The 18,867-nt window shown below is 43.2% G+C and overlaps 1 protein-coding gene across 1 annotated transcript in view; it reads right to left on the bottom strand.

Annotated features, from left to right (window-relative positions):
• The window catches only part of ISM1 (isthmin 1), a 74,854-nt gene that overhangs the window by 21,305 nt on the left and 34,682 nt on the right, over nt 1-18,867 (bottom strand). Inside the window, exon 2 of the mRNA XM_049651144.1 lies at nt 6,135-6,374. Coding sequence (XP_049507101.1) covers nt 6,135-6,374 — 240 coding nt within the window. The remainder of the gene's footprint in view (nt 1-6,134; nt 6,375-18,867) is intronic.

The raw sequence follows: 18,867 nt of genomic DNA, 5'->3' as shown, positions 1-18,867 counted from the left end.
CATTCTTATTTACATGTTCTTCAGCATCAAAGAATGTGTGGATAAAGATGCCTTAAACAATAATCAATGTGACAGGCTGAAGATTTGGGAGTATAGCAGATTTCCAAGCCAAAAAAGATGCTAGACCTTACTATCTTTTCTGTTCCTTAATATGCATAATTTATGTGCTTTAGTATATTTATTTTTTCTGGACTTTTCCACACCATGAATCAAGACAGTACAAGAAAGAGAACTCTTTTAAAAGACCCAAGTCCAACTTCTGGCAGGAACTTGTCAGCTCCAAAAAAAAAAAAAAAGTCCGAAATAAGTGTCGATTTGGGGAATTCTGACCAAAATTGGGAAGTGAGGATAAGATCCTATGAAGTGCTACCAGCTTCTTTCCTTCTCTTGATAGTTATTTGTTAGAAACAAACTCTTTACATTAACTTGCTCTGAAAAGCACTTTTCATAGAGAAACTAACACATTTCTCAGTCTATTGGTTAATAAACTAATGACTCTGCGAATACATAAGCTTTGACCTCTCAACTCGGGAGAATCTTCTAGAATCTTTTAACTCAGTCCTCTAGGCCTGGAGACCTCTGGTGATTAGGCAGGTGTGGGTTGGTATTTCCCAGACAGGAAAATGAACCATGTATGGTGAAGTGATTTCCTCAAGAGCACAGAGCATCCAGACAAGGAAATAATCTCCAGTGAAGAGTTAGGTCCCAGATTATGCTCTCCCTCCTTCCATGACAAATGCAGCAGAAAGAACACAAAATGGACTAAGGAAGTATATAATCTCTGCCTCTCAGACTCACCGATGCTCCAAAACACAACTACAGTAACCCAGCGGTTACCAGTAACTGTGGTTAGTACTTTGAGGTTTGCAGTGTGCTTGCCCAAACATTATTGCTTGTTCTTCACTAGTTAGATCTGAATTTCAGGCACAGAAACTGGATTGGAGAATTCAAGTTCCTGAGGGGAACAGCAACGTGCAGAGCTGGTCTCAAAACTAGTTCTTGTGATTCCCAGTTATTTTTTTTTTTAAGTTTATCTATTTATTTTCAGAGAGAGAGAGAGAGAGAAAGAAAGAGAGAAAATGCAAGTGGGGGAGGGGAAGAAAGAGAGGGAGAGAGAGAAACCCAAGCAGAATCTGTGATGTCAGTGCAGAGCCCTATGTGGGGCTCGATCTCACAAACTGTGAAATCATGACCTGGGCTGAAATCAAGAGCCAGACTTAACCAACAGAGCCACCCAGATGCCCCTGATTCCCAGTTATTTTATACATGTTTCCTCTGTCATCTTAATCCACTATCATCACCAACCTGAATCTACCCATTTGGGGACACTTACCATATACCTGTCTCTGTGTTAAGTGCTTCACGTGGATGATCTCATTTAATTCCCACAACAAACCTTCTTTTGTTCAGTATTGTACTACAGAGGTACTCATGGGTAATATTATCACGCTCATTTTATAGATAAGGACACTGAGGCATAGAGAGGTCAAGTCACCTGCAGGAAAACATAGAGACCAAGCCTGGTAGATTCAATGGTGATGCCTGATCCAATGCAGCTCAGTGTTCTGGACAACATGCTCCCATGAGAATCTTAACAATATAGGCTTGTCCACATAGCTGTGTGGGCCCATGTCTTGGGCACAGAATTTCTTGTTTCTTCCTCAGTCAGACCTGCCATTCCAAAAGTATTTTAGAGAAAAAGGAGGAGGGTAAATCAAAAGTAGTAGCCCTGTCCAACTCATCTGGTTGTATCTTAAGGCACTCAAGAGGCCTATGACCATGTAAATAAGTCTGCAAGTAAAAAAAAAAAAAAAAAAAAGAATTGGATGACTATTTTAAGTCTCCCTCAATTGGAAAAAAGAAATAAGTATATTGGTTGAAACGAATACTAATTTCGGCTTGATCCAGAAAAGAGAAGTATTTGTTTGTGAATAGCTACTATGGTAATGAAGTGATGCAGTAAGACTAGTAATGAGTTTATTTTAGAGACTTTTGTCTTTGCTATCTGACCATCAGCTGCAGACCAAAAAACCCAGCCAACAATACTAAAGTTCAAGTCTAACTTGTCCTGGGGGAATTTCCTTTCTTTCTGAATGATTTATTTATTTATTTTTAACAAAACCCAACTTCTAGAATTGTTTCAAATTTAATATGGAGATTGTGTTCAGGAGTTTGAGGCTCTTTCTTTCTAATTTGTACATTGTTGTCTTTTCTTTTTCCCACTCACTTCCACAGCCCTAAACCAGTCCCACCTGGCTTGGAGGGGTGGGGTGGAGGTGGGGTGAAAAAAGCTCCAAAAATCCAGGCTTTTTAAAGGATTTCCCTTCCTAAAAGTTAAGAGGTCCAAGAGGGATGTGACAGGCTTGTACAGGCTCAGCAATATCACTTTGCAAAGGTGTGGGCTATTTGGCAAGAGGGACAGCAGACCCTAGTCCTGGAGCGTGGGAAACTCTTCCAGACACTGGTTGGATTGGGTGGGGGGGCTGTTCAGAGAGAGGGTATCAAATTCCTGTTCAGCTCCCCGGCTTCAGAGCAGGACAACTAGGTGTGGGGGTGAAGGGCAGGTTGCCAGGGGAGGGGGGAAGACAAGGCCAGGGGCCCTAGCAGCGGAAGCTGACCCACTGATGCGCCCTTCACCTTCTTCACTCTCCTCCCCAGAGAGACAAAATGCTTTGACGGCCTGGGTGATCAGTGGGCCTGGGTGTCTGCTTGGCTGAACCGCCTCGTGTCAAACCAGTGCATTTCAACAAAAGGGCAGTGCTCTTAAGGAAGGGGCAAGGGCTGCCAGCACAGAAACCATCACCCCCTTTTAGAAAGCACCTCATTTTTAAAGGACCACCAGGGCACGGGGCTGCAGGGGATGGCACTGTGTGTGTCTGTGTGTGTGAGAGTGTGTGTGAGCATGTGCGCTAGTGTACTCACACGCAGACCTAGGATGGGGCGCTCAGGGATGGCAGCTGCTTCGTTCTTTCTTTGAAATCTTTCTGAGTGACCCTTGTGGTCTTCCAGAAAGAAGAGGCCAGAAACACGGCTTAATTTTCTTTTCTGTCAGGCCAACAGGTCATCAGATCAACAAAACATAGGCTGCTCACCCCTTTCTAGTGCCTGAGGAAGGCTAACAGACACGGGGATTGCACAAAGCAGAAGTGGAGTGGCCCATTCAGGCAGTGGACAGAAAAGTGGTAGTAGCTTAATCTTCATGGGCTTTGGACTCTACAAGTATCTGGGCTAGAGTACCATTAAATTTTTAATTCATTCTGCCCTGATATTTGCAGCTTTGGGGAGACCTATGTTCTTGGGAGTTACGGTGATCTTTGCTGTCCAAAGGGCAACTCAGAAAGGTATGAGGTCCTGAAAGAGCAGCCCTGGCCTCTTTCCACCCTGTGCTCTAAAGCATTCCTTTCAGAAGCAGCACCTGAAGGAGAACTTTTTGTTCTTGAGCTGGGGTGGTGGTAAGACAGAGTGAAAACAAAGCACTGATTGTTTCTTTCCACCTGTGGTAAGTCTATGTAAACAGGTGGCTTGGGGTCTGAGAGGACACAAGAACAAATAATTTCCATCTCTGCTGTCATTCCTTTCTGACAGTGCACAGGGAAGCTGCATTTTATGAAAGTGCCAGAAGCTTTGCCAGAATCTGGTGTTTGGCCTTTTCATAACTCACCTCCATTTATTCTTTGCTCCTTGGTTCATTCTAGTTCTCTCCACATCCACCAACTCCAGCAGCCCCTCACCTCAGGAAGCTAAGTGGAACTGTTCCAGAGCATTCTCTCCTTCCTATCCAGCCAAACAACACAGTTGAGGATGATTTAAAATGAATTGTAACCTTGGGTGTTCTATTGACCTCATGCACAGATCCATCATGCACTTCGCGGCTGCCCTGTCCTTCTTTTTGAAAAAGTAATCTGGGTTTCCCAGGTCTAAGGATCTCAACCACTATTCTTCCCTGACATTTAGGTTCATGTTTTAAAAAGGCCCAAGTGAGGTCTGGGGATTTCCAGACTGATGGATTTATCTGGGAGAGAAGGAGGGGGGAACTTGAAAGTGTTGCCCCAAATTTGGTTCTTAGGTAGAGCCCCATGCACTTAGTAACCTTCCAGTGAGAGGACGCTTTCCCTGTAGCCTTCAGTTCGCCTGCATCTGGGTCTTTTCTTGTAGGCTTACCTAAGAAACTCTTAAATCTATTACATTAATAGCTCAATCCTCAGCATTAAGCCCTATAGTACATTTCCCACTCTGGGGGAATAAAAAGGTGAGCCACAACAAACCTAAAATTGTTTGGAGCATGGCCTAACCTCCCCTGGAGTGAAGGTAGTCTGGTCCTGAAACCATAAATTCTATAAAAAAGGAAGAAATCACTTCCTGTAGAGAAAGGCCTGATGGGGAGCACTGTTGAGCAACAGTAAGGAGATGTCTGCACCTTTTTTGCCAATCTGCACCTCCCTCAGGTGGTGGTGCAGATTGTTCTTTAGCAGAGAGCCATGCAGCCACTTCCTGGAGAGAGAGGAGTGGAGCAAAAGGCCTATTTTTCTAATTAATCAATTAGAACAATACAAGACTCATTGGAAATGTTAAGAGGTGCATGATGTGATTTCTGTGTATGAGTTGTCAAAGAATTACCTCCAAAGCACTGTTCACTTCTAGACCCTCAACATTATCCTGCCCTATTTCTTCCCATCTATGCAGACCTGTTCACAATGGAACATAGCATTTTTTTTTTCTCTCGCCTCTGTCTCCATGATCCTTTTGGCACTGTCTTAAGTGGTAGCTGCGACCTTCATATGCATGTCATTTCCTGGAGGGAGAAGGTCTTACATTTCTTAATTTCCCATAACCTAACACAGCACTTTATACACAGTAGGGGCTGGTCAACATTCTAACGGAGGTGTATTCTCCGTGACATTTCTTAGCCACTATGACACTGGTATGATGAGCAAAACAACTCTGACCAAGGAAATCTGATCTAAAGTGGTGTCATGCACAGAATGGTAGTTAATTAAGGATCAATAGCTATGAGGTCAAGTTCAGGAACTTGCTGCCATGTAAGCTAATTGGAATTTGAAGCAGATAGGAAGAATACAAGATTGCTGCCCTTCCCCCAAATGAAAAGAATTGAGAACAAAGCTTGAAAGTATGGAAGCAGGCAAATGAGGACAGGAGCTACAACAGGCACTAGGTTGCCAGGGGTGGGTGAGCCTTCCTTGGTTATCATGGCTACCATCTTTGGGAAGACACAGAAGGAATTACAAGCAAAATTCAAAATTAGGAGTTTGTCTATGAAACATGGATTTGTAGGGTGAGTACTTCTGGGAGCCCAAGAGTCTACATTTGAGCTGCAACCACTGTTTACTAGACATATGACCTTGGGCAAACCAAATAGGAACTTACTGAGTACCTGTTGCATTATTGATAATGGAAAATGATGTGTGCTTCAGCTCCTTCATGAGAGTGTTGGAAGAGTCAAATCATATCAAGATTTGCTTTGTAAAGCATTCTATTTCAGTGTAGATGAGTTATTTTTAATCCCAGGTACCCTTTTCCCTAACCTGCCATTCTCTTCAGCTTCTTCCCATCCCATCTTAGTGGTACTGGTTCATCTCTCTCCCAGGAACTTCTGTTCTCCCCTCCCTTTCTTTTATCCATTTTTAAAAATCAGTCATTTACATTTTAGAGCAACTGAAGTGTTGTCACCTCCTGAGGGGGTTGCTGGTGTCCAAGGCAAGCCAAGAGGCATTTGTGAGAGGGCCTTCCTGAGTACTTTTGAAATCCTACTATAATTTGTCTAGTGCAACCACGTGTTAGATGGGCCCTTTTCTAGAGCTACCATATTTCATCAATTTCAGGGCATCTTATTTTGTTTTGTTTTTACAATTCAACAGCTCTGAAATCAGGATGTATTGTAGTCATTGGTGTTTTCTTTTTTTAGTGGTTCATGAAATAATGGTTCCTCTCACAATCAAGGGTGTTACATAGATGAAATACAACACTGTTCTCATAGAGATAAAATGATCATAAATAGGATTCATTAGGGGCTAAGGGGGAAAATGAGGTAAGGCAGTGGTTGCTTTGGAATCAGGTCAGGACACAAAGAGACAGATTGTTTCATTTTCTTCCACCTTTCAACCCTCTAGCATTACCTGGATATTTGGATTCTGCCCATTTATATCAGCTTTGGAAAGATCTGGAAAGTTTGGTAGATCAAGGAGAAAGGACCTGGGGCCATCTCTTTGTAGGGAAGGGTGCCCAGCGTCTTGCCGGAATCGCTGTCTGGGGAAGGGTTGGTGTGCAGCCTGGTGGTCCAGATGCTCCCCTGGTGCTTCTTTGGAGAGAGAAAAGCTGGTTTCTGATGCAGAGTCAGTTTCCACGTGGAGGTTATTCTGAAACAAACAGACAAGCAAATGAATAAATGAATATGAGGCACATGATTTAAAAATACCAGCCTTAACAGTCCATTAAGTTCCGGAGCAAAGACAATTCCAGTGGCTGGAATTAAACCAGGATGGCATTTCCAACTCATTTTCATTCCCCCTGGTTTATTTACTCCATCTTCAAAACGCCAAATCATCAAGAAACAATTCCCAGGCTGCTACCTGGGAATTTTCTGAGGGCTAATGAGGGCTATATATTCTGAGGGCTATATATTCCATTGAAGTACATCAACACAAAAGTGCTATTTTGAAGGAGAAGAGGTGTTCATTCAGAACTGCAATCAAATTATGGTTTCTTTCTCACAGCTTCAATTAATTAACCACTCTGGCATTAGTTATAGCCCCAGTGTCCAGAGCTCATTTAGTCTGTGCAGGCCATGGAACAAAAGATCTGACCAAAGTGGATAAAATATTTGAGTCAAATCATTGAATATATCCATCCATTGATCCATCCATCGATCCGTCTCTCCACCCATCCACCTATGCGTTTCCCCATCCTATCCATCCATGCAACCATGTATCCATCCATCCAGTCAACAAGTGTCAACCACATGCTAGGCACAGGAGATAGAGCCATGAACAAGACATAGGCCCTATTCTTTTAATATGTACAACTACTATGACAGATCAGATCAGAGGGTGGTGACTGGTAAGAAGGAAGAAGAACATGATAGTGGCCAGGGACAACATTTGATGGGTTTCTGGGGAAAACCTCCTTGGGAAGGTGAGACTTGAACACCTGCAACAATCTGGGGAAGGAACATTCTCAAAGAGGAAACAGTAAGTAAGACAGTCCTGAGCTGGGGATGAACTTGGCCCATGTGAGAGACAGAAAGAAGGCCAATGAGGCTGGTATGGAGTGAGGGAGGGAAGATGGCATGCGATGAGGAGGAAGAGACAGGGATAGAAAAAGAAAAGTGACAAGAAGGCACTTTGAAATTTAATGTCTTTATTCTGCAAAGAAAAGTGCAAATCTGTTGTTTCTCTCAGCTAGTAAAAAAATGTCTCTATTTTGTTGTCTTTTGGGGGAAATTTTTCTAGTGATTGAAGGGTGTAGACGTTGTTGGACTTCTTTCCTAAACCAGCCCTTCTTCTCCTCTCATTCTCCCTGGACTTCTCACTGGAGGTTTCCTCCATCCCGTCAGGGATGGCATTTTCATGTTTACTGGTGAAGGGAGATGTAGAGATAGAATTTCACCAGCGTTTGGGTCAGTGGTTAATGCTTTTGTTATTCTTGGGCATGTTCTGGGGTTTTGGAGTGTATATTCCAGCACACTGTCTCCACACGCACTCCCTGCCCCCACCGCAGTGCCTTTGACCCAGCCAAAGGGTTACATCTGGTATCAAAACACTCCTGACTCTGAGTACCAAAGGTCAAGAATGGCCAGGGGATGGAACACATGCAGCAGATAAATATCTTCTTAGAGAGCTAACCTGAGGGAATGGATTTTTCCTGTATCTCTTTAAACAGGAATGGGTCTGAGGAATAAACTTGCTGGTGCAGGGACCACCTTTGTGAATGTTCCAAGAGGCCAAGCGCAATTCTGAGACAGCCTGTCTTCTGTCTCCTTAAAACCTGCAGTTATAGAGTTACAGAGCGGGGAAGCTGGCTGCTCCTCATCATGTTTTTGCTTGCCCTCCCTTTTTGCTCAAGAAATGTGGCCAAGGGCTGTGTCTTTGTTCACCTTTCCAGCCACCTCTCTGCCATGGTTTTTGTCTCCTGGCACATCCTTGCAAAGGGAGTTGCCCTGGCATACCCAAGCATTGCTCAGTGCAATGAGGGCCAAATGTATTATGCTGAGACTGAGCCCAGCACATGGAGAGGGGGGTGGGGGAGGGGAGGGGAAGGGAGGGAAGGGGGGAGAGAGAGAGAGAGAGAGAGACAGAAAGAGAGAGAGAGAGAGAGAGAGAGAGAGAGAGAGAGAGAGAGAAGCATGCTAAGTCTTCCCTCAATATGAGTTCTCTATCATTGTTCCCTTGCTCTTCTTCTGGGATCCCCAACCCTAAAACTTCTGCAACAGTGTTAGGGAACACAGTTGGATTCTCATGGAGAATTTCTTGCAGCAGATTTGGGAGTATAAGTCTCAGAGGGGACCAAGATTTGCTTGCCAATTGCTTCCGGAATCACTTGCGAATCCAGCCCTAACTTCGTTGTAGTCACTGGGACATACTGCTTAACTGGGTTAAAAATGGAGCTCTCTTTCCTTTACCCTGTGATGAAGTACACTTTCTACTCCTAAAACTCACATTTTAGAGGAAGAGATAGGAAAGGCTGTTTGGCATTTTGCTTAGATGGCTGAAAAACCAAGGACTGAATCTGAATGGTTTCTTGCTCTGAGTCTGGAATTTTCTTGGTAGGAGATACACCACCACAGAGTGATCCTGGTTTAGCCACGAACCAAGAAACCCATTAAACATTCCATGGCTCAATGATCCTCCATGTAAAACAGTCCCATGCTGTCCCAGCAGGATGGTTAAGACAACTCAGTTGGGTTGTTGTCTACACATGAGAAAAAAAGAGAAGTTTAGAGTTAGGGCAATCGGCTGGCCAGCTCAGGCCACAAGCTCCTCTGCCGGGAATAGATTGGGGCTAGAGTATGTTTTGGCTTGAGTTCTGCACACAATTGTGGCATTTCTCCATCTTTTCCCGATCCCCCTGCACACCCCCCAAACAAGTTCAGTGTTTGTAAAGCATGTGGAAGATTGTAAGTAATAAAGAAACACCAATCACAATCTCTGAATATCTGAATTATCCTTGTGTCTTTATCAAAACATATTTAACTGGAAACCTTGGCTCCCTGCAATGGGCAAGCTCCCAAATTTCCAGAAACTGGAAGCCCTGGGGAAGGTTGTCTTACAACACCTCCTATAAAATCAAACTCCACTCTATTCAATCAATAACAAGATTTGGGAGTGGCCATTATTTTGGAAATCTAGATTTTTGCATCTGGGGTGGGAGGCAGCAGACAGGATCTGCCAGCAGTGCAGGAGAAAGCCTTTTCTTCCTCTTGTCTTAGGAGCACACTGCACATCTTCCTTGCAGAGGCTCCACCAGAGGTCTGGGTTGATGGCCATCGCTCCATCTATAACAATGAGCTCACCCACTGAGTGTCCCCTTAAGTTATTCTAGCAAAGTGAAGATTCTCAGGAAGGGTGGATCTCAAAATAAAGATGTTAAATAGTTTGTTTTACTCAGAAAAGCAAACACCTTTTTGTGAAGGTATTAGCTTGGGAAAGTCCAGGAACTGAGAAAGGAAAATGTCACCATACTTTCCAAGGTGCTGCGGGATTCATTTTGCCTAAACTCACATGACATGAAGAGGTCTGCTTAGTTTGAGAAAATATTTCTTTACCCACAATGTGTCTTTGAGCTGATCTTCAATCAGTGTTGCCGCTCCAATAGCATTGTTCTCTCTGAAACTGTAATTTAAGAGCTGGGATTACCAATAAAAAGAGGAACAGAAGAACTAATGCTATTATATGGTTCATACACATTCACTGTTCAACAGCTGAGGCAGGTGATCTATAGCGGCCAAATTATATAGCTTCTGCTTGACATTCCTCATCTTTGTGCATAGCTCCTGTCCCTCTGTTATTTTATAACAATTCTTACCTAAAATAGAAAACAAAGTAATCATAAAATGTTAACACTGATAAAATAATAAAATGGGAGCCATGTATTTTGCCTCAGAGAGCAGTATTGTGGCAAATATTGCAATTTGCCTAATTCTATCTACCTATATCTATATCATCTATATCTATATCTATATCTATATCTATATCTATATCTATATCTATATGTCTATATCTGTATCTATATCTATACATATATGGGTTTTTTCAGTATTTGTTTCAGGCGGCAAAGTTCCTGGATAAAACTACATTTCCCAGCATCCTCTAGAAGTAACTGTGTGATACAGTTCTACCCAATGAGGTGTAAGTGGAAGGTGCTGGATGAGACTGCTGAGTGGGAGGCAGTCAGTTTACCATTTGCTTTTCTCTCTTCTCCTTTCTCTTGCCTAGAATGTGGACACAAGTGCTTTGAGTAAAATGAGGCTGCTGGCAGGCATAAAGTCGAAGGCTAGTCTCTAAAGGTGGCTGAATGGGCTTTCAACAATAGCCAAGTTATGAAAAGAGCCTAAATGTCCATCAACTGATGAATGGATAAAGAAGATGTGGTTTATATATACAATGGGACACTACTTGGCAATGAGAAAGAATGAGATCATGCCATTTGCAGCAATGTGGATGGAACTGGAAGGTAGTATCCTAAGTGAAATAAGTCGGTCGGAGAAGACAGATATCATATGTTTTCACTCACATGTGGAACTTGAGAAACTTAACAGAAGACCATGGTGGAAGGGAAGGGGAAAAAATAGTTATGAACAGAGAAGGAGGAAGGCAAACCACAAGAGATTCTTGGATACAGAGAACAAACTGAGGGTTGATAGGAGGTGGGGGAGAGGGGAAAGTGGGTGATGGGCATTGATGAGGGCACTTGTTGGGATGAGCACTGGGTGTTATATGTGAGCGATGAACCATAGGAATCTACCTCCCAAAACCAAGACTACACTGTATACAATGTATGCTAGGCAATTTGACAATAAATTATATTAAAAAAAATAATAAAGGTGGCTGAATGGAAAGATAGGGGAGCCTGGGTCCCTGAAGGCATGGTAGAGCCATCATACCAGTCCTGGATTGGTGGCCTCTGAACTTCTTTTACCACTACCACGAGCATTAATGTTGACATTGACAATGCTGCAGCACCGGTAACAACGTTCCCTGTTGTGACTCTAATTTTAGAGCTGTGACTACCAATGAGAAGGGAACAGCCCAGTTCAGTTAAGTGACTCGAAGTTGGGCACTCTGTTCTGTGCAACTGAACACCATCCCCAGCTGATAGAGGTACCGACAGGGCATTTAGTGAGTCATCATGGTGAACTTCACAGTGGCAGCCAGGCTACTGATACCAGCTAACTTTCCTAATAGCCTATTCCAAATCTGCCATCTGTACCGTACCCTTCTCCACACATTTATAGAATCTGCTCATTGTCTCAGCATCTATATATTAAATTTCTCAAACGTATTACTCACTGTGTAATGTAATATTTCCTTCAATTTGTCCTAAAGTCCTATCATTAAATTTTAAGGAGTTTGTCCTCAATAAAAGAAACCAGAGCTCCTTGGGCAAATGGCTGATTCCAGAGTTTGGGCCAGGAAGTATAGGTGAGTTTGGGATACTTTGATGTGGCAGAAAATGAGGAAGCTTTTAGTGGTTAATAGTGTCCTCTCTGGGGCGCCTGGGTGGCTCAGTCGGTTGAGCATCTGACTTCGGCTCAGGTCATGTTGTGACTTTTCCACCAGGCCACCGCTTCCCTGGTGGCATTTTCTGGGTCATTTGGAGGCTTCTAAAGCTATGTGGTTCTGGGATCTCCTCCCTCCTCCCTGCTCTTAGCAGATGATCCTCAGTGCCCCTGGGAAAGATGAACAGAGAAGAAAAAAGTCTCTCATTGGTAGATTGGGGACAGTTTCTAAGATGCTAAGCCCAGACACTTTCTCATTTGTATCCTTTCTTCCCAGGACATCACTGGCCCAACCACTGTTTCCAGCCACTGCCTGGCCAGAGCTGCTCATTCTGGCCATCCTTGTGACCAAGGTGGGTTGCCACAGCCACATCAAGGTCAAAGTGGTCACAATGTTTAGAGTTTCCAGCTGGACATTGGCACAGGTAGAGGGAGAGGTTCTTTGGAGAGGATAGGGTGGTAAGCTCAAGGGGAGGCAATCAAGGTGTGGAAATGAGTGGTGGGTCCACCTTTGGAAAAAGCATGCTAAGCATCATTGTCCCAATCTGCAAATAGCCACCTGCCCTATTCTGCAAACATCCACTAAAGGCTGGTATGTGAATAAAAGGGCTTATCTGACCATTTCCAGAACCTCCAGAAGAGGCACAAACTGGTGGCTGGCTAAGAGAGTTTTAGTGCCTTATTTATTTATTATTTATTTATTTATTTATTTATTTATTTTTTAAAAGGCTGTGGTAACTATTCCCAGATTAACACAACCAGGCAGACTTCTTGGAGGCAGACGGGATGGCAAATTTCTGGAGGGCAATGAACAAGTATATCTGCAATCGCGAAGCCCACACCCTCCAATTCCACGAGCTCAGGGGGCACCCAATAAGTACTAGTTGATGATAATGATGGCTACGGGCCTAGTTAGATTTCATTTTAATTAGGCTCAGGCTACAGGCCTCATTACCCCTAATGGGGCTTTTATGTGGGATTCTAAAGAAAAAAAAAAAAACAATCTAGGAATCTTCTATTGAAGATATTAAAGAAGATATTATTAGCAATGCTTTTGGTTTCATAGACTTTGAACAACAAACAACAGAGATTATAATTAATGTCACTGCAGCCTCTCTCCTTAAAACATACTAACAATATAGCTAATTAGCAATATGTCCTCATTTGGGGCTGGACATCTGCATATTATTATCGACAATGCTTGTTTCCTTTTTCCAGATTAAAGGAAGCCATGCTGCACCCAGGCATATGGCCATTCTCCTTTCACATTAAAACACTCCGTTTTTCTTCTACCCACGATAAACACACTCAGAGCTTTATCTGTGCTAGGCATCGATTTTTGTCTGGAACACTTCCACGCATCTAAAAATAAGTTCAAGAATGCCATTGGTGGTATTTCAAAGGGAAGAGCAAAATTTCCCTGTTTGGGGAGATGAAAGAATGAAAGGGCACCCTGATTATCTTTACACATGATCGGAGAGCAGGCGCTTCTAGGAAGAGAAAACCAGAATAAACAAAATGAGTTTCAGGCAGTAAAATCGGCTATCTCAGGGGGGTGCACTTGCTCGTAGGGCTCAGGAAGATAAGCACAGAGACCACTATAGCCATGGAAGCAGGGGGTGATGGAGGCTTGTCCTGTGAACTACTGGAAAGAAGTAACCAGGACCCATGGGGAGAACCCTGCACTGGTGAATATATGGAGGACAGGGCTGGCCACCCTCTGTTCTCTCTTTGTTCAGTGTGTGATGGCAATCACACACCTTCAGCCAGCAGGAACAGAGAGAATATCAACAGCTTTATTTTACAGCAAGCATGAAAATGCCAATTCCTGGCAGAGGGGAAATGGCTAGAGATATGCTTCCATCTTTGCTGTGGAAGCTTGAAGACAACCCTGGGAACTAGTGACATGGGCACATCATGTTTCAAGAACGCAGGAGTGTTGCATCTTGGTTGGGAATGGAGGCTTCTGTTGAAAGCCTGACTAATAGCTGAGGAATCTTTTGTTACAGTGGCAGAATGTATCACAAGAATGTTTATTTTAGGGCTTGGGAATGACCCTGCTTATGATCCCAGGCGAGGCTTTAGAAGACATGAAGAATGGTCAACTGGCTGCACTTGAGCAGGGAGCTGGCTCCATGGGGAAGGGGCCACTACTGTGGGCCACCCACCCCTGTGATTCTTTCTTAATTGAAGGCTCTGGGGGCTGGCTGACAAAATGGAAGTCAACACCCCCACTGGCTTGTCTCAGATACTTCTGTAAACAGCTTTGATCTTGAAAATGTGCATGTTATTGGTGATTTTTCAAGTTGTGCTTTCTCCACTGCTGGCAAAGAAAACAGAGTGGGAACTATCCAGGGCCCATTTCCTTTATGTCCTGTTAAGCTAAAGAATGAACAGAAATGAAATACAAATTTTTCTTTCAAGTCTAAGAAAACATGTAAGAAGCAAGGGGAGGAAGCCAATTTGGCCAAAAAAACAAAATAAAACAAAAAACAAAACAAAACAAAACAAAACAAAAAAAACCTTCACCCATCATCTAAAACATCTCTGCAAATGTAGGGGATGGAGAAATTGTATTTTCCAAAACCATTCTCAGGGGGAATGGTGGACCTGCCTAGAAGGCACACTTTGGTAAGTCCCTTTTGGTGTGAGACAAACCCTCCTCAAGAGTAAGCTCAGGGGAGGTTTTTGTCTGCTGAGAGGGCTGTCTGAATCTCAAGGCTGTAAAGAACAGGCCAGTGGTGGCCACCAGGGGGCCCTTGGGCCACTTGGAACTTAGCCTCCCCTCCATGTCAAATTTTGAGCAAAATACTTAATGAGTCTGGATTACTGAGGGTTTTTCAAGTTGTGCTTTCTCCATCTGTAGTAAAGAAAGAGTGGCAACTATCCAAGACTCATCTTCCAGGACCCAATTTGAAGAAGCACCAAATTGTTAATGTACCTAAATGGCCCAACTATCTAAGCCAGCCCTTGACAAGAGAGGGCTGGTGTCAAACAGGACAAGGAGTCCCAGGAGGCTAACATCGCTGCAGGGATTCAGTGTCTCCCCACATGAAATGGGGGGAGGCTCCCAAGGCCCAGGTCAAGGCTGGTGTTCTGCTGTTGACAGAACTAAAGAGCATTGGAGGACAGAGTTCAGCGGCTGACCTGGGGGTGGGGGTGACCCTGGAGACCCTTGCCCAGTTTATTATTTTAATCACGAAGATGGACTTCTCTCAACACTCAAAGTCAAGATCCTTCCTTGAAACCTACCACAAATCTCTGCTCCAAGTACCTCTAAAATAGATTTTATTAATTAAAAAAATTTTTTTAATGTTTATTTATTTTTGAGAGACAGAGAGAGATAGAGCATGAGTAGGGGAGGAGCAGAGAGAGAGGGAGACACAGAATCTGAAGCAGGCTCCAGGCTCTGAGCTGTCAGCAACGAGCCCAATGCAGGGCTCAAACCCACAGACCGTGAGATCATGACCTGAGCTGAAGTCAGATGCTTAACCGACTGAGCCACCCAGGCAACCCCTCTAAAATAGGTTTTAAAGGAATTTAAATTTATTTAATTTAATAAATTTATAAATAATATAAATAAAATATAAGAAGTATAAAATATAAAAATATAAATAAATTTATATATAAATAAATTTAATATTTAATTTATTTAAAGGAATAGGTTTTAAAGGAATTGGACCTTGGCCTGGAAATCCTGGAAAAGGGCTCATGGTATTGTGGAAGGTGCCTGGGCCAGGAGGTATAAGGCCTGGTTTTATGTCCTACCATTGTCCCTACCTAGTTTTGTAAACTTAGGCAGGTTTCTGTACCTGTTTGTCTGTGGTTTGCAAAAATGTCTACAAATACTCTAAACATCCATGCCTTGGGTAGTGGCTTCCAACATTGTCATTCTGTTTGGCCACGTGATTTACTTTGGCCAATGAATGGCCAAAGCAGAGAAAAGTACTTATGTATTGGGGCTTGTCTATTTTTGTTGTGCTTTGTAATCCCAAGACCACTGTGTGGAAGAGGCCTGGGCTAATCTGTTGGATGATGAGAGGCATGTGGAACACAGATAATTCACCCCAGACAAGTAGCCAGCCAATGACTAGCCACTCAAATGGAGACCATCCTAAGACCATCCAGCCCTAGCTGAGTCAATCCAGAGTAGAAAAGCCACTAAGACGACCCATAGAATTGTGAAAAATAATCAGTGTTTGTCAGTTTAAGCTAATGAATTCAGAGTGATTTGTTATATAGCAAAAGCTAACAGATTCAGGGCCTCAGTGATTTCTTCTGTAAAATGGGCACGGTGAAGTGGGGTGGGAACTGCAAAGAACTTCTCCATCTATCCAGTTCTGACATCCTAGCAATGGAGTCCTTGAGAGACACTTGTCCTGGAGAAAATATTTTCCAACAATGCAAAAAGAATATTATATCAAATGCTTCAAATTAAAGGTGGGAAGATTAAACAAAAAATCCAATGGTTCTAAATACATAAAAATGTAACTACGATTTCAATTATTAGAACACCTTCGCCTTCTCCACCTGCTAACTCAAAGCTGGGTAAAATCTGTCGGAAAACCACCCTCTGCCTACTGCTTCCGTCAATTACATGTGCTGCTTTGTTAACAGCTCTATTGCCAGTTTTTCAAAGATTCAACTTGAGATTTAACAATTCTCCCCTTGCACTTTCATGATGCACCTGTACAGCTCCATGGGCTGCCAGAAACTAGCAATGCCCATTTACTAGGGAACCCCTACTGACACTATAAAACAATTATAGAGCTATCATAGACCAAATGCAGCCTGAGGTGAAGAGAAAGCTGTGCACCACCAGGAGTGGCTCCCTTGCCCACCTGCCTATACAGATTGTTCTTATTTGGACTGCTGTTCTGTTCTCCAGGGAAACTGTTTGATCCCTATTTGGAAAGCTGGCAGAACATGTGATTGTGATCCCTTGGCTTAGTCTGGCTAACCCTTCTCTATAAATGGTTGGGGTGTTTGTTCTTTTCGTGGATTCACTCAACAAACACCCTCCTGGGCACGCACTTTGTGCCAGGCGCTCTGCTGCGGGTGAGACAGGTCAATAGCACATCGCTTGTTAAAGACAAATTATCCCAAACTTGGAAATAAAGGAAGAGGATGTCTGCGAGTCAATCAGTTCATTCCAGGGCACAGTGTGACAGGCCTGTAAAGATTATTTAACTCTAGGAGAAGGTAACTTTGTTTCACTTATTATTGACTATTGATGAGAGCCCAGACTAAAAGTTACACAGTAACTTGTACATTTTGATCTTGTAGAAATCCAATTTGTTTTTTGGCCTGGTAGAATATTAACTCATTAAAAATTGTCATCATAAGAAAAAAAAAATTGTAACTCTGTAAGGTGATGGCTATTAACCAAACACTGTGGTGATCATTTCATAATATATACATCCATCAAATGATTGTTGTATACTTTAAACTTATACAATGCTATATGTCAACTGTATATCAATAAAACTAGCAAAAAAAGAGAGAGAGAGACAATAACTGAAAGTTTACTGTTTTATTGCCTTATAGGACATTAACCAGTTTTATTTCTAACTTACAAGTTTACATCCTCATGATTTTCTTAAGTAATGTTTTGGGTTTTTTTAATGTTATTTATTTTTGAGAGACAGAGAGAGAGAGAGAGAGAGAGAGCAAGCAGGGGAGGGGCAGAGAAAGAGGGAAACACAGAATCTGAAGCAGGCTCCAGGCTCTGAGCTGTCAGCACAGAGTCTGACGTGGGGCTTGAATCTACAAACCATGAGATCATGACCTGAGCCGAAGTCGTACACTAAACCGACAGAGCCACCCAGGTGCCCCTTAAGTAATGTTTTAAATATGTGTTCCTCAAATCCTCTGTTCTGGCATTAACATCTTAGTTCTCTCATTAATTAGTTAATGTTAACAGTAGGTCATGTGCCAGATCGGGTGGGCACCCTCATTACTTTCAACCATTTTATTACCTCCCTGTACCCATACCGTTTCCTACTCTGACCCTAGAGAAACAAAGCAACCCCCAGCGTTGTTCTCCGCAAAGATAATTCTCCCGCTAGAAATCATTCAGTTCGTTAAGGTTCAAGAAAAGAGAACAACAGGTTTTCAGAGGCTGTCTTTCTGCGAGTGGTCATCAAGTGAGGGTTTGCAGCCAAGAACATGCTTATAGGTTTACTACTCTCCCCAGCATAAACACCATGGTATTAGGATGTATTGGTTTGATTCTGGGCAGGAAATGGATGGCACTGAGGTCCTAGATGAGCAAGGAAAGCTTAATAAAGGAACAATTAACACATGTCTGAGCAAAGAGGCTGGAAACCACTGAAGACACTGCAGTGCCCAGGGCCACTAAAGCCAGGGAAATCTTATTCCCCCAGGCCTGAAGAGACAAGGAAAGAGGGAGGTCTCCATTGCCAAAAGTGAGAGAGAGAGTTGTGTGTGGGGGGACATACGGGGCTTACTCAATATTGCAACTTCCCTCTCCTCTTCCTCTCACCTGCTGCCTGAGAGCAAGGGAGCCTGTCGAAGTAATACACACAGATCAAGCACCCAAGAGATAAGCTAGGATGGAGAAGGGCAAAGGTTGGGTCTAGACAGAGAAACAGAAGATATAGGGCACATAGCTCATGTCTGGGAAAACCACATGAGCACTCGTGCCAGGCACTGGATATTAAATCTAATCTTTACAACGTCCATTTGACGTAGCCATGAGTACCCCTATTCCATGGATGGGAAAGTGGAGTCAGAGAAGCCCCTAGCTAGTAAGTAGGCTCCACAGCCCTGTTCCTCCCGCTGTGCCCCATGGTCCTAACTTCTCCCCTGGACTAAGAGGGTACTTACTCTTTAGAGTAAGAGGGTCTGCAGACCCTTGAAGCCCCGTCCTCTCCCAACTGCAGCTCCTGCCCAGGGGTAATGAGGGGTAGCTGTTCCAAGAGGACTGGCTTGCAAACACTGCCCTGAAGCACACTGTTGATTTATTCTTCCACTCTTTTCCCCCATTTTGTTTGGTGGGGAAGTCCTGGACCCATTTTCTTAGGAAGACTCATTCTAGTCCAATGCTTCTTGACTTGTGCAGTCTGACCGTATACATTAATATACATATAATATATATTTATAAATATATTTAT

Source organism: Panthera uncia (genome assembly GCF_023721935.1).
Source record: "Panthera uncia isolate 11264 chromosome A3 unlocalized genomic scaffold, Puncia_PCG_1.0 HiC_scaffold_11, whole genome shotgun sequence".
Lineage (NCBI taxonomy): Eukaryota > Metazoa > Chordata > Mammalia > Carnivora > Felidae > Panthera > Panthera uncia.
Note: the sequence above shows the minus strand (reverse complement) of the source record. Positions and strands in the feature narration are given on the sequence as shown.